Genomic DNA, 14,930 nt, shown 5'->3' on the forward strand with positions numbered 1-14,930 from the left:
ACAAAGCCAGCGGCAAAACATTGGCTTCCAGACTCCCACGTGCAAGTACGCGCGAATATAAATCAGCGTTTTCCAGGGGATGGGTGGGAGGGAATCTTATAGTCCGGTCCAAATTTAGGCTCCTAAAAGCCTTTAAGACACCCGTCGACAGCCGAACGGTAGTTTTCCACATTTTTTCTATTTCTGTTATCATATTTTACAATTTTTCATGCAATTCTTACATCACAGACTTTTCTCAATGGGTGATGAGAAGGCAGTCTATAATCGTCTGCAAAATGGCCGAAAACCACGACGTGGATTTTTAACCAATGAGCTTCAAGAACGTCACGTGCGTCGAAACAACAAGCTGGGAAACGAACACGGATATTTACGAGAAAGTCTAGAATCACAAACTCGACCTTGCTATCTAAATCGGATAGCACGAGTCGGGAAAAATGAGCAGATATACAATATTTGGCTTGTGTTTGGGTTTGATTTTTTTTGTTTCGTGGCATTCAGTGGTTGCATCTGAAGAGGTAAGGCTAAAAATCGACATCTAGTTTCCACTGGACAAATCATGTTTCGTCAATGAGTCGACTTAGAGACTTGTATTTTTTCTCTCATAGGCTCGTACTTTGAGTGTACCGGAGTCTTTACTTTTCATATCAACATTGGATGGGACAATGCATGCAGTGAAGAAACAGACTGGCGATGTTAGGTGGTCGCTTAAAGAAGGTGACAGTAAATTTATCGTTTCAGAATTTTGTGAGAAATATCAGCTGTTCTGTATCTGACTATACCGGAAGTTTTATTTTTGCTTTGAATAACTCGTCCTTTCAATTCAGAGACTGGATCCAATGAGGAAACGTTCTCACATTTTCATATAGTTCGAAAAAGATCTAGCGACAGCGTTAGAGTAATGTAGAGGGTTTTACTACGACGATTGATAGCTAATGTGGTTGTTCACTTATACAGTCTGCTACTGGTCCTTAGATCAGATCACGTTCTCTGGCTAAGTGTTTGAGAAATTTACCGATCTTTTTCTTTCAACTGAAGTGTCTTATTACATTTCCTCTTTGTCGAAGTTTCCGTTCATTTCTTTTTCTGAAAGTGCGATTAAACAAGTAACCCAGTTCGATAGCGTTTTACAAATTAAATTATTTTCGAATTCATTTAAAAAATCGGTTCATAGGTTAGGGTTCAGTTTTTTTCGGGATTAGTGTATATTTCGATGTTTTCATTGTCAGCTCGAGTCGTGGTCTGTTTCACAATTACAAATCAGTGAACGAAGGGAAAATTTTTTTTTATTTTAGAAGGTGGTGTGATGCAATATGAATTTATTATGCTTTTTATTGTTTTGAATAATATAGGGAATCAACATACATATTATTTATTCCTTCGTTTGATTAGTCTGGTTTTAAAGACACTTCTGATTTCAATACTAACAGCTGTTTTCCAGAATTTACCTTCCATATGATTCTGATGAATTCTATTTATCGTTCACACAGCTGATTACACATCTAGACAAGGTTGTGTGACCCAAGGATGATTTTTGCATGAAATTTCATCTTAGATTGCTCATAAAAATACAATCAAAGAGAATTGAAATTAAAATTAACACCGTTCATCGTTTCAGAAAAACAATCTTTTTGGAATATAGGCAATATGCAACAATAGATCTCTGGTGCAGTAAATAATACAGATGCTTTCATTTAATATGTACCGCTTGTCTTTTGAAACCTTAAATTTTGCTCAATGAGAAATAACTATGCAAGCATCTGTTATCATCTTTTAGCTCATAAAATGTCCCTATATATTTCTTTTTCTTTAAATTGAGGAAATTTACCTTAGAATGTAGAAGTTATAACTTTACTAAAAGGGTCTGACCTTTTACAAAAAGCTTCTTTACCTTTCATCAAGGTTTACTTTTTCATTAAGTGCAGATTGTCACTTTCAAAAGCCAAATCTACATGAAAGACAACCAACAAGAATATGTGTGATGATTTAATTGGTCACTCAGTGATTGATTGAATTCAAAGAACAGATAACACCCATTTGATAAAATTCCACTTGCTGGAACACTTTTCCAATATATTTTATTGGCTAATTCCAGAAAAACAGTTATACTGTTGTACACTGTCTTATTTTTGTAATGAAAAATAAGTTTATCATCATGAATGTAAAAGTTCTGTGCATTAACAGTATGTCTAAGGTACTGTCTTACAACTATACAGAAGATGGAGAGGATTTCAAATCAATTCTTGCACTGCGTGTTGAAAAATAGTTATTATTATCTAAAACAAAACTGAACTTACCATAATATAGTCATAACGAACTATGGCTTTGATAAGTAATTGTTGCTAAATATCAGAGAGGACAAAATGAAGTTTAAAATTTATCTTTTGACACTTTGTTGATAGCTTTTTTATTTTGATTGGTAAAATATTTGGAGATCTTGTGAGTCAGTGTTCCTGTATCATATTTGCCAACTTTTCGCAACATTTCTTTTTTTTTGATAGATGCTGTAATACAGACACCAGTACTTCTTCGCCCAGGGTAAGATGATTTTTTTTTTCTCCACACACACTCACTTGTATTCATGTCATGCTAAAAGGCTACCAACAAGCAGATCAAAAAACAAAGTAACTTTTAAAGTACACATAAAGTAATGTTGTCCAATACAAATGATTCACTTGGAATGTCTCAACTGCCATGCTTAAAATCTTCACGTTTTTCTTGTTGCCTTGTTCCCACCAATGACGTAGCTCCATTTTCTGCCTTTAAAAGCACACACAACCCACAATTCCTCTATTCGCTCCGACAAAGGGCTAACGCTCGAAACGTCAGCTTTTGTAATCGTTACGGTGGCCAATTTACCATTTCAACTTTGTTGATATATCCAAATTATTTCGTTACTCCCACCGACGCAGCCCCAAACAGTTTCTTTCGAAACTATCAGCCTTTATTGAAATCTTCACTGATTCTTTCATTTCCTTTTCCAGTGCAATTTTCATTCCTGATCCAAAAGATGGTAGTTTATATGGCTTTGGTAGCGCTCATGATGGTCTCAAGGTATAGGATAGCTCTGTTACTGGTATTCATAGCCTATAGCTTTATATTTACCATTACAATTAAAAACTGGATCATTGGATAATGCAATTCAAGACTTTTTATTGGCTTAGCCATTATGGGATAATTATGAGCCAATATACCATAATCTAAGATGTACATTGTAACATCCAGTTTCTTCTTACAAAATAAAGTCGAGAAGATTTGTCTAATATCTTAGGGGCATTTTTTTTATTAAAGCGATCATTCCACTCGCGCTTATTGGATATTATATGATTTTAGCCAACTCAGTGCTACACACCTTGTTGGCTATCTATCATCTCATATCCAACACATGCTCGTAGAATAATTGTTAAATAGTTGATAATAATTATTATTATAAAAAATATTGAAGTCTAAACTAATTTGTAGAGAATAGTTTATTACAAACTCAAAATAAAAACATCTTGGGCAATGTTTGTTAATAATTACTGGTAAGCTATTTTTTAGGGAATTGAAATTCATTTTAAATCAGCAGATACCTAAGTATAAAAAACTACCAGTCAGATCTTAATTTCAAGGTTATTTTTATGACCTTTAAAAGTTACTGGTAATAAATTTGTCTTCCTTCTTACCATATATCAGAAACTGCCATTCACGATACCTGAGTTGGTGCGTGCATCTCCTTGTCGAAGCTCTGATGGAATTCTTTACACAGGTAAGTTAAAAGGTTGAAACAAATATATTCACTTTCCTATGATCGATGAGTTGAGTTAGTTCATCACACATTTTAATTAAAGTGTTCACCTTTTCTGTCTTTCTAAGTGTTATGAAACTGTCTGGAATTTTTTATTTTCCCACTCAATACCCTCTTCTTTTTCTATAGTAATTACAAACTTAGGAAAGTTATATTTAATTGCAGACTTAATTATTTTATGTTAGGTCGTAAAACAGATGTTTGGTATGCTATTGACCTGGACACTGGAATTAAACAACAAACTTTAAAGCTGGATGGAACAGAAACTGTCTGCCCCATTATGTCCAACAAGAAGGCTCCAGTATTTCTTGGCAGAACAGGTGGATACTTTGATCTATGTTTTATTTCTCCATGTTGCATCCATATTCTTTCATTAAAAACAAATGGGTCAGGCAATTTTATTAAATGATTTATTTCAAGATGTTTATTTTCCATTGTTACACTCATCACTAATACATTTATTAAAACTAGACTATTCTCTTGAAATGTAATAAATTTCAATAAAAATTGTGAAATAACTAGTTTTAGAGGACATCAATATTATCAGAATTAAGAAATATAAAAAATAAGTAAAGTTCTTTTCTTTGCCTTTTCATAGAATATATGATAACCATGTATGACAGCAAAACCAGAGAAAAAAGGTGAGTGTTGTTAACTTTGTGCTTGTTTATGTTGCAGGTAAAAATTAAATTCAGGTAAAAAAATTTTTAACCTAGGTTGAATTTCAATTTCTTTTGTCTCCAAGCCCTAATTATTAATAATTAGGGCTTGGAGACAAAGAGAATTGAAATTAGGTTAAAATTTTTTTACCTGAATATAATTTTTACCTGCAACATTTATCTTAGATTGTAAAATTAAAGAGATACCAAGAAACTGTTGATTTTAGGCATCTCTGTCTAATGTGCAGATTATGTTTTTTTTTTTTATTGCAGATGGAATGCTACATTTCATGATTATTCTTCACATCTTGCTCAAGATGTTGACTATGGTAATCAAGTGATCTTTTAGTTTAAATACTCAGTTCCAGCTCTTTAAGTTTTCAGCACAATTACAGATGTTCATGATGCAAGAATTTGAGAATTACAAGTTAGAATTTTCTTTTTACCCATTTTGAGTCTGATTGGATGATAAGAGTATAGTTCTTAATTGAAATGTGTTACCTTAGGCAACAATTCAAAGTATCAATTTCCATTCAAGCTTTATAGAAGCTGAAGTTCCCACAAGTTATTGTTCCTACATTATCAGTGTGACTATCATTACAATCAATGTTTATTTTTTAAACTATATCATTTGTGGATGTGACTTTTTTTGTCAGACCTTCATCATATGTGTTCAAGTTCTGATGGTTTTATGGTTACTATGGATGAATCAACAGGTAAGTACGTTGAAAGAATTTCTCCTCACAGTGGAAGTAATTATTAAATACTCTGCCTCACTTTCTCTGTCATGAATTTCTCATTAGTGAACAATTCTTGAAACTGATACATTTCGAACAAATTTCCCAGTGAGTACCTCAATTTTTAAGGAGGGAGATTATGTATATAGACTTGTATGGAGAATTTTTCTGTATGATGTACAAAATAAGCATTGTTTGGGCATGTGTAACAGACAGAGTCAGCATTGATAGTTGTGACTGAAGCCATGATGATAATAATATTAAACAGATTAGTTTGTAAGCAACTGTTAAGTATTTTTCTGTTTTATTTGTTTCAGGGGAAATTTTGTGGACCAAGAATTATGGCTCCCCTGTAGTGGGAATTTACAGAATGGACAATGAAGCCCTGCTTAAAGTTAAAGTTAATCACATAGCTAAAGAGACATTGAAACATCTCATTGGGGCAAACACTTCAAGCTCTTCACACCAAAACACTTTCCTTGGAGATCGTGGAGAAATTGTTTTGCAGTAAGAGAAGTTAACAAGAATTCTGAGCACCAAGCTGTTGATTTATTTCATCCTTTGACCCTTAAGAGTGATTAGAATTTTATTTCTCCTTACATTATCATCACTGAATCACTCTGTAAGGTTACGAGAATAAAGAAGAATGATCACCAAGTGAAGAAGGTCTTGACTGTTAAGCAAATTCTCCTTGTCAACACCCAAGGAAATGTATAGAGAACAGTTTGAACAATGTGCATAACATTCAGGGTTAACATTCAACAGGCTTTGCTCTTAATCATTTCCTAGATACTTCAAATGCCCCTGGAAACCCTTTGTACTGTATGCACTTGGTACTGAAGTGTATCATCTTCTTCTTTTGTAGGCCAACATTGTACATTGGGGAACATGCTGGAGGATTGTATGCTCTTCCATCACTGATAGAAGAAGGATCGCCATTGGTTGAGGTACTGGCTGCAATAACAGCAAGAATTCTTACTGTAAATATTCAAATGATTGATACAGCAAGAAAACATCTCTTATTCTTTTTTCCAGGCCAAAGTTTTACTAATTGAAGGCCCAAGATCAGGCCTTCCTAAAACAGGTAATCCAACCAAGTCCAGTGATGCAGTATCTGCCAGAGAGCATTCTGCAAACACTTCCCCTCCAGTGCGGCGGCCTATACAGCAGCCCAAAGTGTTAGAACCCAAAGCTGCATTGCTTCTGGGACATCATCAAGTTCCTCTTGTTGCCAATCCCCAGTTGCATATCACTCACATTCCTGATAAACTGATGCCTATGTACATGCATCATCATCATCTACACAACATGAAGATGGCACCAAAGAGAATTGAAAAGACAACTACGAAAGAGGAAGATAGACGACAACAACAAGAGATGTTCGAGATGATGAAAATTCACCAGCGACTGCTATACACCATTATAGCCACCATTGGGATCCCTGTGGTCTTACTAGTTTTGTTTTTTATTGAGGTAAGCATAGTGTTTATTTATTTAACTTTATTTATACACGGGTAAAACATCAGGACTTAAAGTAAATACTAAAATTACATTTAATTTAATTACATTGTTAAGATACTAATCTATCACTAATTGAACCGAATAACAACAAAATAAAAACAATAACGAAGTGGCTGCTTTCCATGAATGTCTTGTGACTAATTAACTCATTTATTATTACATTAAGTGTGATCTGTGATCTCATCTAAAACATAAAAAGGCATGTATTGCACTGATTTTCAAACATTATATGTATCAAAAACATTCATCTAGTCTTTGCAGCAAATTCTTGAAGAGTAGTTAAATGAGTGTATTGCAAGCTTTAACAGCATTTTTCCATTGTATCTGTGCTCTGTAGAGGTCAACAAGACAGTCCGCGGTTTCTTCAAGAAGATCTTCACCCCCATCATCGTCATCTTCGTCATCCCAAAGAGTCGATGAGCAAACTTCAGAGCAATCTCCTGATATTTTAAGTAAGTTTAGCATAGTTAAAAGAAAATGGCACCTATAGTTTTCTCCCTGGCAAAGGGTAAACCGCAGAAAAAATGATCTCACTTGAGAATTTGAATCGTGTCAATATTTTTTCTTTTGGTTACAATGAAATATAATTATGAAGTTCATATATTTTGAGCTGCGGTATTAGATACATATGATGCACGATCCTCGCAGTAGATGGCGCTATTTAAGCAATAGCGAAAATCAGACCTGAAAAAAATCAGGCCTGTACGGGATTCGAACCACTGACCTCTGCGATACTAGTGCAGCGCTCTACCAATTGAGCTAACAAGCCAACTGGGAGCAGGCCGTTATCAACTTAACAGCCTGCTCCCAGTTGACTTGTTAGCTCAATTGGTAGAGCGCTGCACTAGTATCGCAGAGGTCAGTGGTTCGAATCCCGTACAGGCCTGATTTTTTTCAGGTCTGATTTTCGCTATTGCTTAAATAGCGCCATCTACTGCGAGGATCGTGCATCATATGTATCTAATACCGCAGTTCAAAATATATGTACTTTATATATTTCATTGTATCTGATTTATCATTTTTACGGGTTTATTACGAATCAACTTAACGGCCTGCTCCCAGTTGGCTTGTTAGCTCAATTGGCAGAGCGCTGCACTAGTATCGCAGAGGTCAGTGGTTCGAATCCCGTACAGGCCTGATTTTTTTCAGGTCTGATTTTCGCTATTGCTCAAATAGCGCTATCTACTGCGAGGATCGTGCATCATATGTATTTTTTCTTTTGTTGAACAGGTAGTTTGGTGTCTGTGGGGAAGATCTCGTTCTCTCTTAAAAACGTTCTTGGTCGAGGCTGTGAAGGAACAGTTGTGTACAAGTAAGCCGTTTTCTGTCTTTTCACTGTTTTTTGTCTTACAATTCGGTAGACCTGTATCCTCAGTTGAATTATTTGATACGTATATCTAACTTCCTTTCACGCGTTTTTTTTTCCAGGGGCAAATTTGATGGCCGCGATGCTGCAGTGAAACGCATTTTACCTGAATGTTTCACTTTTGCTGACAGAGAGGTTAGTCATTTTCAGGATTTTTTTCATGATATGAATGTGGTATTTTAAGAGAATTGGTAACAGAGACAAATGAGACAAACAAATGAGATTTCCCTGGAGACCGGAGACAGAGTAACAGCTCTTTTTGTTCTTTTTTTATTCTCAGGTGGATCTATTACGTGAATCAGATGCCCATCCAAACGTTATTAGGTATTTCTGTACGGTAAGTCACCCGTGAAGCGTTCAACTTCAGTTGACTGCGTCTCGAGCGTTTTCTGAAGCGCGACTGTTCTCTATACTGGCTATTTATATAAGGAATGTGTAAAATTATTTTAATTTTTTTCTCTTTAATCGTCATTTTAGGAAGAGGATCAGCAGTTTCGGTATATAGCTTTGGAATTATGTGAAGCTACCCTTCAAGAGGTAGGCACATCACAACGTTATCTTTTGGGGTTTGTTCTTTATTGTAATGACTTGGTGAAGAATATTTAGTGACTTGATAAGCTCTTTTTCTTTTCCAGTATGTGGAAGATCCGACTTTTGAGCGCCATGGGTTAACACCAGTAACTGTACTGAATCAAGCCATGTCTGGACTCGCCCATCTTCATTCTCTTAACATTGGTAAGATAGATAGATAGATAGATAGATAATAATCTTTAGACAGGGTGCATTCTCACAGAAGTGATTTTCAGAACGGCCCTGTAACTACCCACCCAACCCACCGCAGGGAGGACATCCATCACACAGTAATCTCGTGCGTGGGAAATTAACGTCTCCTACCCCAACCCTGCAGGAGACGGGACCTCCATTTATTCGTCCCTATCCGAGAAGACTAGAATATCTAACCATTTCTTGATGTTAAAGAAAGGAAGCATATTCTTCTCAGTTAATTTTAAGACCCTGAGTGTTGGTCCGGCCGGTATTGAACTCTCGACCTCCCGCACAGCAGTCCGGCGCTCTCCCAATTGTCAGGAGAAGGTACAGGTTGACCTTTCTTGGAGTCAGATAAAGTAAATGAGTTTATAAAATGTTGCGATTCTGATATCAACAGAATTGCAACGGTGAATATCACGTGTCTCTATCTGGAAATGAACGCATTGTTTTTCAATTGATCATCGATTTACGCCAGTGAGTAAAATTGTCCATGGTATATATCACTAATTTGTGGCTGAAGCTTAAATAAGTAAATTGACTCTGTCTTTAATAATTTGGCATCTTGTCAAACAATTCATCAAACTAATTTCGTTTTCAGTTCATCGGGACATCAAACCCCACAATGTTCTCATTTCAAAGCGAACCGTGAGCGGTGAAGTGAAGGCCATGATATCTGACTTTGGGCTTTGTAAGAAGCTGGCATATGGGCGGAACTCGGTCACGTGTCAAACGGGTGCTATAGGAACAGACGGCTGGATAGCGCCTGAGATGTTTAAACCTGATAACAAAATGGTAACTGGAGGCATAATTCCTATCAGTTTAGTAAGACAAGGGGTAGTTCTGTTTGACTGACTGCTTTGTTCTAAATACAATTGCTTGAATGTAATTTAAGGATGTCGTGGGAGGTGGCCTGGGAGGCGGCGTGGCCGAGTAATTACGGTGCTGGACCTTGTAATCCAGTGGCCTGGGTTCAAGTCCTCCACCCTGCCACTCACTGGATTTGTTCTCGGTTGCCCCTAGTTCAACTCCTCGGCTGCGCTCTGTAAATAGCCAACTGGTCTGCATCCTGCCAGTAGGGATTTTCAAGCACTTTATGCTTTTTCAAATTTGTTTTTTTCTCTTACACATTGTAAAGCGCTTAGAAGCTTGCAATAAGCGCTACATAAAAATTGTATTCGAATGGCATTAGATTTTGTTAGACATTTAAGAATAAATATTAGCGAGAAAAACACACAACGTTTCGATGACTCCATGTCATCATTCTCAAGTGAGAAGAGAATAAAAATGAATAGTTAATTTATACCGTACGAAGGTGTTTTAACTTTTTACGTTTGTCACCTTCGTACGGTATAAATTAACTATTCATTTTTATTCTCTTCTCACTTGAGAATGATGACATGGAGTCATCGAAACGTTGTGTGTTTTTCTCGCTGATATTTATTCTTAAATAAAAATTGTAATCATTATTATTATTATTGTTGATTCTCCCCTCGCTCTCGCCGTTACCCCACCCCACCCCATCCCCTCCCCCCACCCCATCCCCTCCCCCCCCCAAGCCCCGGTTGTTTTCTATGACCGGATAACACTATGACGTAAAAATGGCTATTCAGCGGATAAGTGTGAACAAAACGTACTGTGGTATCCGCCCCGGATAGCGATTTATACAGGTGGACATTGTTATCCGCCCTTCAATCAACAGGGGCCAACAGGTTTAAAAAATTTGATTGCCATTGTGGCTGGAACGCCGGGCCCGGCCCTCTCTTCTTTTCATCGGTTTCCCTTTTCAGCAACTCGGCCGGTTAAAAACTGCTCTCTAGTCTCAAAACACTCCTTTTTTACTTTGTATTATTTGTTGTTCTCTCTCTAGAAATGTTCTGTGGACATCTTTTCTTCAGGCTGTGTGTTTTACTACGTGTTGAGTGGAGGTCTCCATCCGTTTGGTGATCAGTATAGACGGCAAGCGAACATAATAGCTGGAGAGTTTAATTTAGAAAAGATTATTAATTGTGAAAGTAAGAAACTTTTACGATGATAGTGTTTGTTGAGATTATTTTGTTAATTGACCTCAAATTTTATTCTTCCAATTTGTAGCGAGAAGCAGAAGTTGTGCAATAAAGTAGTTGTTTTGAGGAATCTCTCGACACAATTACTGAAAATGGTTCAAGCTTGTATTCTCTTTGCTTTTGCCGTTTCATTCGCTAATTAATTTCTCAACAGTTTTTCCTTTAATTTCATTTTTAACATTGTTTCTCTGGTTATATCTTATACATGCGTGATATTTCCCTTCTCTTTCAGTGTTCACAGAAGCTAAAGATTTAATAAGAATGATGTTAAAACCTAGCCCTTCCGAGAGGTAAGGGCTTTTTGGTGATGGCACTGTTGTAACCAAGATGCGCTACTTTCTTTAACGAGCGGGAGGGATTAAGTGAATTCTGTGTTCTGATTGGCTACCAAGTGCGAAATATGGGTCCTTCATGTCCACACATACTTTCCCGCTGTGTTCGTGTAAGAGCGACACATTTTTTGTTATCTTTCGATCGTGTTAAGATTCTTGTGATGAATGACCAAGCTTGACGTCATTAGAGCTAGTACTTATCCCGTTACGTTATTTTTGCGTTCTTATGAACCTGGATATTACTGGTGATTGCTCAGCAACACGTAATAAGTTTACAGATATATATAACATTAAGTGACTAGAAGGAAACACACATGATTCGCTGCAACTCTGAGTTTCGTGCGTTAAGCACTCATCAGGCAGATTTTCTGATGAGTGATCATCTGCCTGATGAGTGATCATCTGCCTGATGAGTGCTTAAAGCACGAAACTCAGAGTTGCAGTGAATCATGTGTGTTTCCTTCTAGTCACTTAATGTTATAAACCACTCTACGCAAATATATATATATAGGGAGATTAAGCTTGGTGTCCGTGAAACAGTGCTCGATACAAATAGTAGAGCGGGTATAATGTGTGGTAGTTGGAAAAATGCGAATGCCGTAATGATTACAAAAGCTGACGTTTTACAAAAGCTTACTCCCACCGACGCAGCTCCAAACAGTTTCTTTCGAAACTATCAGCCTTTATTCATTTGGAAAAAAACAACTACAGATACATCCCTACAGACCTGTTTCGTGGTTGCCCACTCATTAAAATCCCCTGATGAGTGGGCAACCACGAAACAGGTCTGTAGGGATGTATCTGTAGTTGTTTTTTTTTCCGACTACCATATATGTATAAATATATATATATATTTATAACAAGTTAAAAGGCCTCGAGCCAACAGTGACGACGCGCCAGAAGGATCCAAAGGGATTCACAGTCCAAACCTCGATAAACAGTAGGAAAAATATTGTAGTACACGAGGACGGACAACTTCGAGCTAAGAAAGACATATACTCAAATAAAAAGTCTAAGAAAGTTTAATAAAATACGTTTCGGTCCGAGACCTTCATCAGTTGTAATACAACTGATGAAGGTCTGGGACCGAAACGTATTTTCATCAGTTGTATTACAACTGATGAAGGTCTAGGACCGAAACGTATTTTATTAAACTTTCTTAGACTTTTTATTTGAGTATATGTCTTTCTTAGCTCGAAGTTGTCCGTCCTCGTGTACTACAATATTTATATAGATATATTTATATATGTAATGTGTGGTAGGCAGAAAAAAACAACTTCATATACATGTATATGTAGTTGTTTTTTTTCTGCCTACCACACATTATACCCGCTCTACTATTTGTATCGAGCACTGTTTCACGGAAACCAAGTTTAATCCCTCTCTATATATATATATGTATGAATATATTTTCTAATTCATCATCTGTCATGAATTAATTCCCTTGGAACTTCCAGGATGGAAAAGTTGTAAGAAAAAATTTCTTACTTTCGCAGGCCTTCAGCAAAAGGAATCCTGAAGCATCCTTTCTTCTGGAGCAGAGAAAAACAGCTTGCATTTTTTCAGGTAGGAACAACTTCTTTTCATTCCCTTACACGTAGAAACTTCGTGTATGATCGTTTCACGTATTTGAACCTCCTACCCCGCCTTCTTCAACTATCAAAGGTCACATGTTACCTTCCACTTTACAAAGAATGCAGTTTTGTCAAATGGTAAACACCACAGCGTGCACTATTGAGTTATGGTTGCACGCTAGAGGTTGTTAAGCACGAAAGATGCGTAAGAGTCGCGCGAGGTGATAGCGGAGAGCGACTCTAACTTCTTGAGTGCCTCAATAGTGTACGATGTGGTGTTTACCGTTTGTTTTATAACATAACATTGATACATTGTAGCAAAAGAGTTCCCTTTCATTTAACACGAAAATCTTACTTGACCAGAAAAATAAGCGCGAGGAAACTAGTCCTTGCATTTGCTCACGTCAGCAGCGCACACCCACGGCAAATGGTGGACACTGAATTGACTAATCAGAGCGCGTGCTTTGCTTTGGTTATGTTATAAATGTTCTTGGCATTTTCCCAGGATGTCAGTGATCGAATTGAGAAAGAGTCAGAAGATGCAGAACTATTAGTGTTATTACAAAAGGATTCCATTCCTGTGGTCCGAGGGGACTGGAAAGTACACTTGGGAAGCGAACTACAAGAGGGTGAGTACAAAGAAGGAGACTGGAAACGAATAAAATTTGCAAGTAGCTTGTTCAAACTCGGCGATTGGTTACTTCAGGCCGATGCTTATAACTTATATTTTATCTTTTCACAGATCTTCGTAGATTTAGGACTTACAAAGGTTCTCATGTCAGGGATCTTTTACGCGCAATGCGGAACAAGGTAAGTGTAACGATGCTATCTGCTGTTTCATTTTTGGTTATTTTCTCTCCTGGAGAGATGGAGAAGATCTCAACACCCATTTATCCCCTTTCCTCGTCGAAACAATGAAATGGAAGTTAAAAGACCGACCTCTTTAAGGAAGGAGATACTTGCTAAGTAATAAAAAAAGTTATAATCATTTTTACATCGTCTCTCTGCAACTTCCTTTGTGTGTTACGTGACTTCAGTGTTACCTGTTTGTAGAACATTCATAGAGATGAAACCTTATGGGGTATTTCTCAGTAGTTCCTTTAGCACGCAAAGTTATCAGCTATCGTAAAATTTTTTATCGTTTTATTCATTTTGACAGAAACATCATTACCGTGAATTACCTGATCACGTGAAGGAGGCGCTCGGCTCTGTACCTGATGGTTACATGCGCTACTTCAGCTCCCGCTTTCCTCGCCTTCTCATGCACACATACAACGCTATGGCCACGTGTAAGAGCGAGCCAGTGTTTCAAACGTACTACTTTCAAAAAGTACCCCTCACATAGACTATCCTTCGTTTTTAACTCCTTTTTACTTTTTAGTAACTTAGAGCTTAGTAGAAATTTCCTAATATTCACACGGGTTACGTCATTCCCCTCCTCCCCCTCTTTCTCTCCCTCTGACTCCCTTTTTCTTTATCTCTCGTAGACATTGCGTGACACTCAAACTTGTTTACGTAACAGTGTCACGATATTAAAGAATACTTTGACTCGAGTATGAATATTTTTGCATTGTTACTCGGTGATGGACGTGAAAAGAAGTATATAAACATTATTTTTCAAGAAATATATAAAGTGCAAAAATTATTGTCCGAGTCATCATCCTGTTAAGTTCCTACGGAGCCACCGAGCAGAAAAACATGGAAGGTAAAATATTTAATGTATTTATTCTGAAGAACACCCAACTTTGTACATTATTAAACGTAAATTAGCAATGTAAACAATTAAAATATTTTGTAGTCTTAGTACCCCATAGACCCATCCACAATTCGAAATCACTTTGTAAAGTACGAGTTTGAACAATAAAAGATTGTATTTGAAACGGTATTTCTAATGCATTGTTGAGTATCTGGAAAATTTGAAAAGGACACTTTGAGCATGTTACACTGTTCAGATGGCGCGCCTTTTTTTTAAGAATTTGAGCGAACAACGTTGGCTATACATAGACATGTAAAAACGAACGATATAATATCCCGACGTTTCGGCGACTTCATGACGCCATTATCAAGGGTACGAATGAAAATAAAATTAACAAATGCGAGTTCAAGTTCTTGAACTCGCATTTGTT

General features: G+C 36.9%; 1 protein-coding gene across 1 annotated transcript; it reads left to right on the plus strand.

The window, feature by feature from the left end:
• Positions 1–106: 106 nt before the first annotated feature.
• Positions 107–14,689, plus strand: LOC111337159 (serine/threonine-protein kinase/endoribonuclease IRE1). Its single transcript, XM_088735338.1, has 25 exons — positions 107–515; positions 606–714; positions 2,499–2,535; positions 2,982–3,051; positions 3,673–3,745; positions 3,970–4,104; positions 4,383–4,425; positions 4,717–4,772; positions 5,100–5,159; positions 5,498–5,687; positions 6,046–6,127; positions 6,216–6,653; positions 7,039–7,153; positions 7,932–8,013; positions 8,130–8,202; positions 8,348–8,404; positions 8,545–8,604; positions 8,703–8,802; positions 9,434–9,627; positions 10,703–10,847; positions 11,131–11,188; positions 12,727–12,796; positions 13,310–13,433; positions 13,547–13,614; positions 13,964–14,689. The coding sequence occupies exons 1-25, from the start codon at positions 435–437 to the stop codon at positions 14,147–14,149; spliced, it is 2,706 nt and encodes a 901-aa protein (XP_088591464.1). The 5' UTR covers positions 107–434; the 3' UTR covers positions 14,150–14,689.
• The last annotated feature ends 241 nt before the right edge of the window (positions 14,690–14,930 follow it).

The sequence above is a fragment of the Stylophora pistillata genome, chromosome 10, assembly GCF_964205215.1.
Source record: "Stylophora pistillata chromosome 10, jaStyPist1.2, whole genome shotgun sequence".
In the NCBI taxonomy this organism is placed as follows: Eukaryota; Metazoa; Cnidaria; class Anthozoa; order Scleractinia; family Pocilloporidae; genus Stylophora; species Stylophora pistillata.

Excerpts from the sequence above, each read along its gene's own strand:
- LOC111337159 (XM_088735338.1), top strand. The coding sequence starts at position 435 with ATGAGCAGATATACAATATTTGGCTTGTGTTTGGGTTTGATTTTTTTT. Across the intron at positions 9,628-10,702 it reads TTAAACCTGATAACAAAATG|AAATGTTCTGTGGACATCTT; the intron begins GTAACTGGAGGC and ends TTCTCTCTCTAG. Across the intron at positions 13,434-13,546 it reads GGGAAGCGAACTACAAGAGG|ATCTTCGTAGATTTAGGACT; the intron begins GTGAGTACAAAG and ends ATCTTTTCACAG.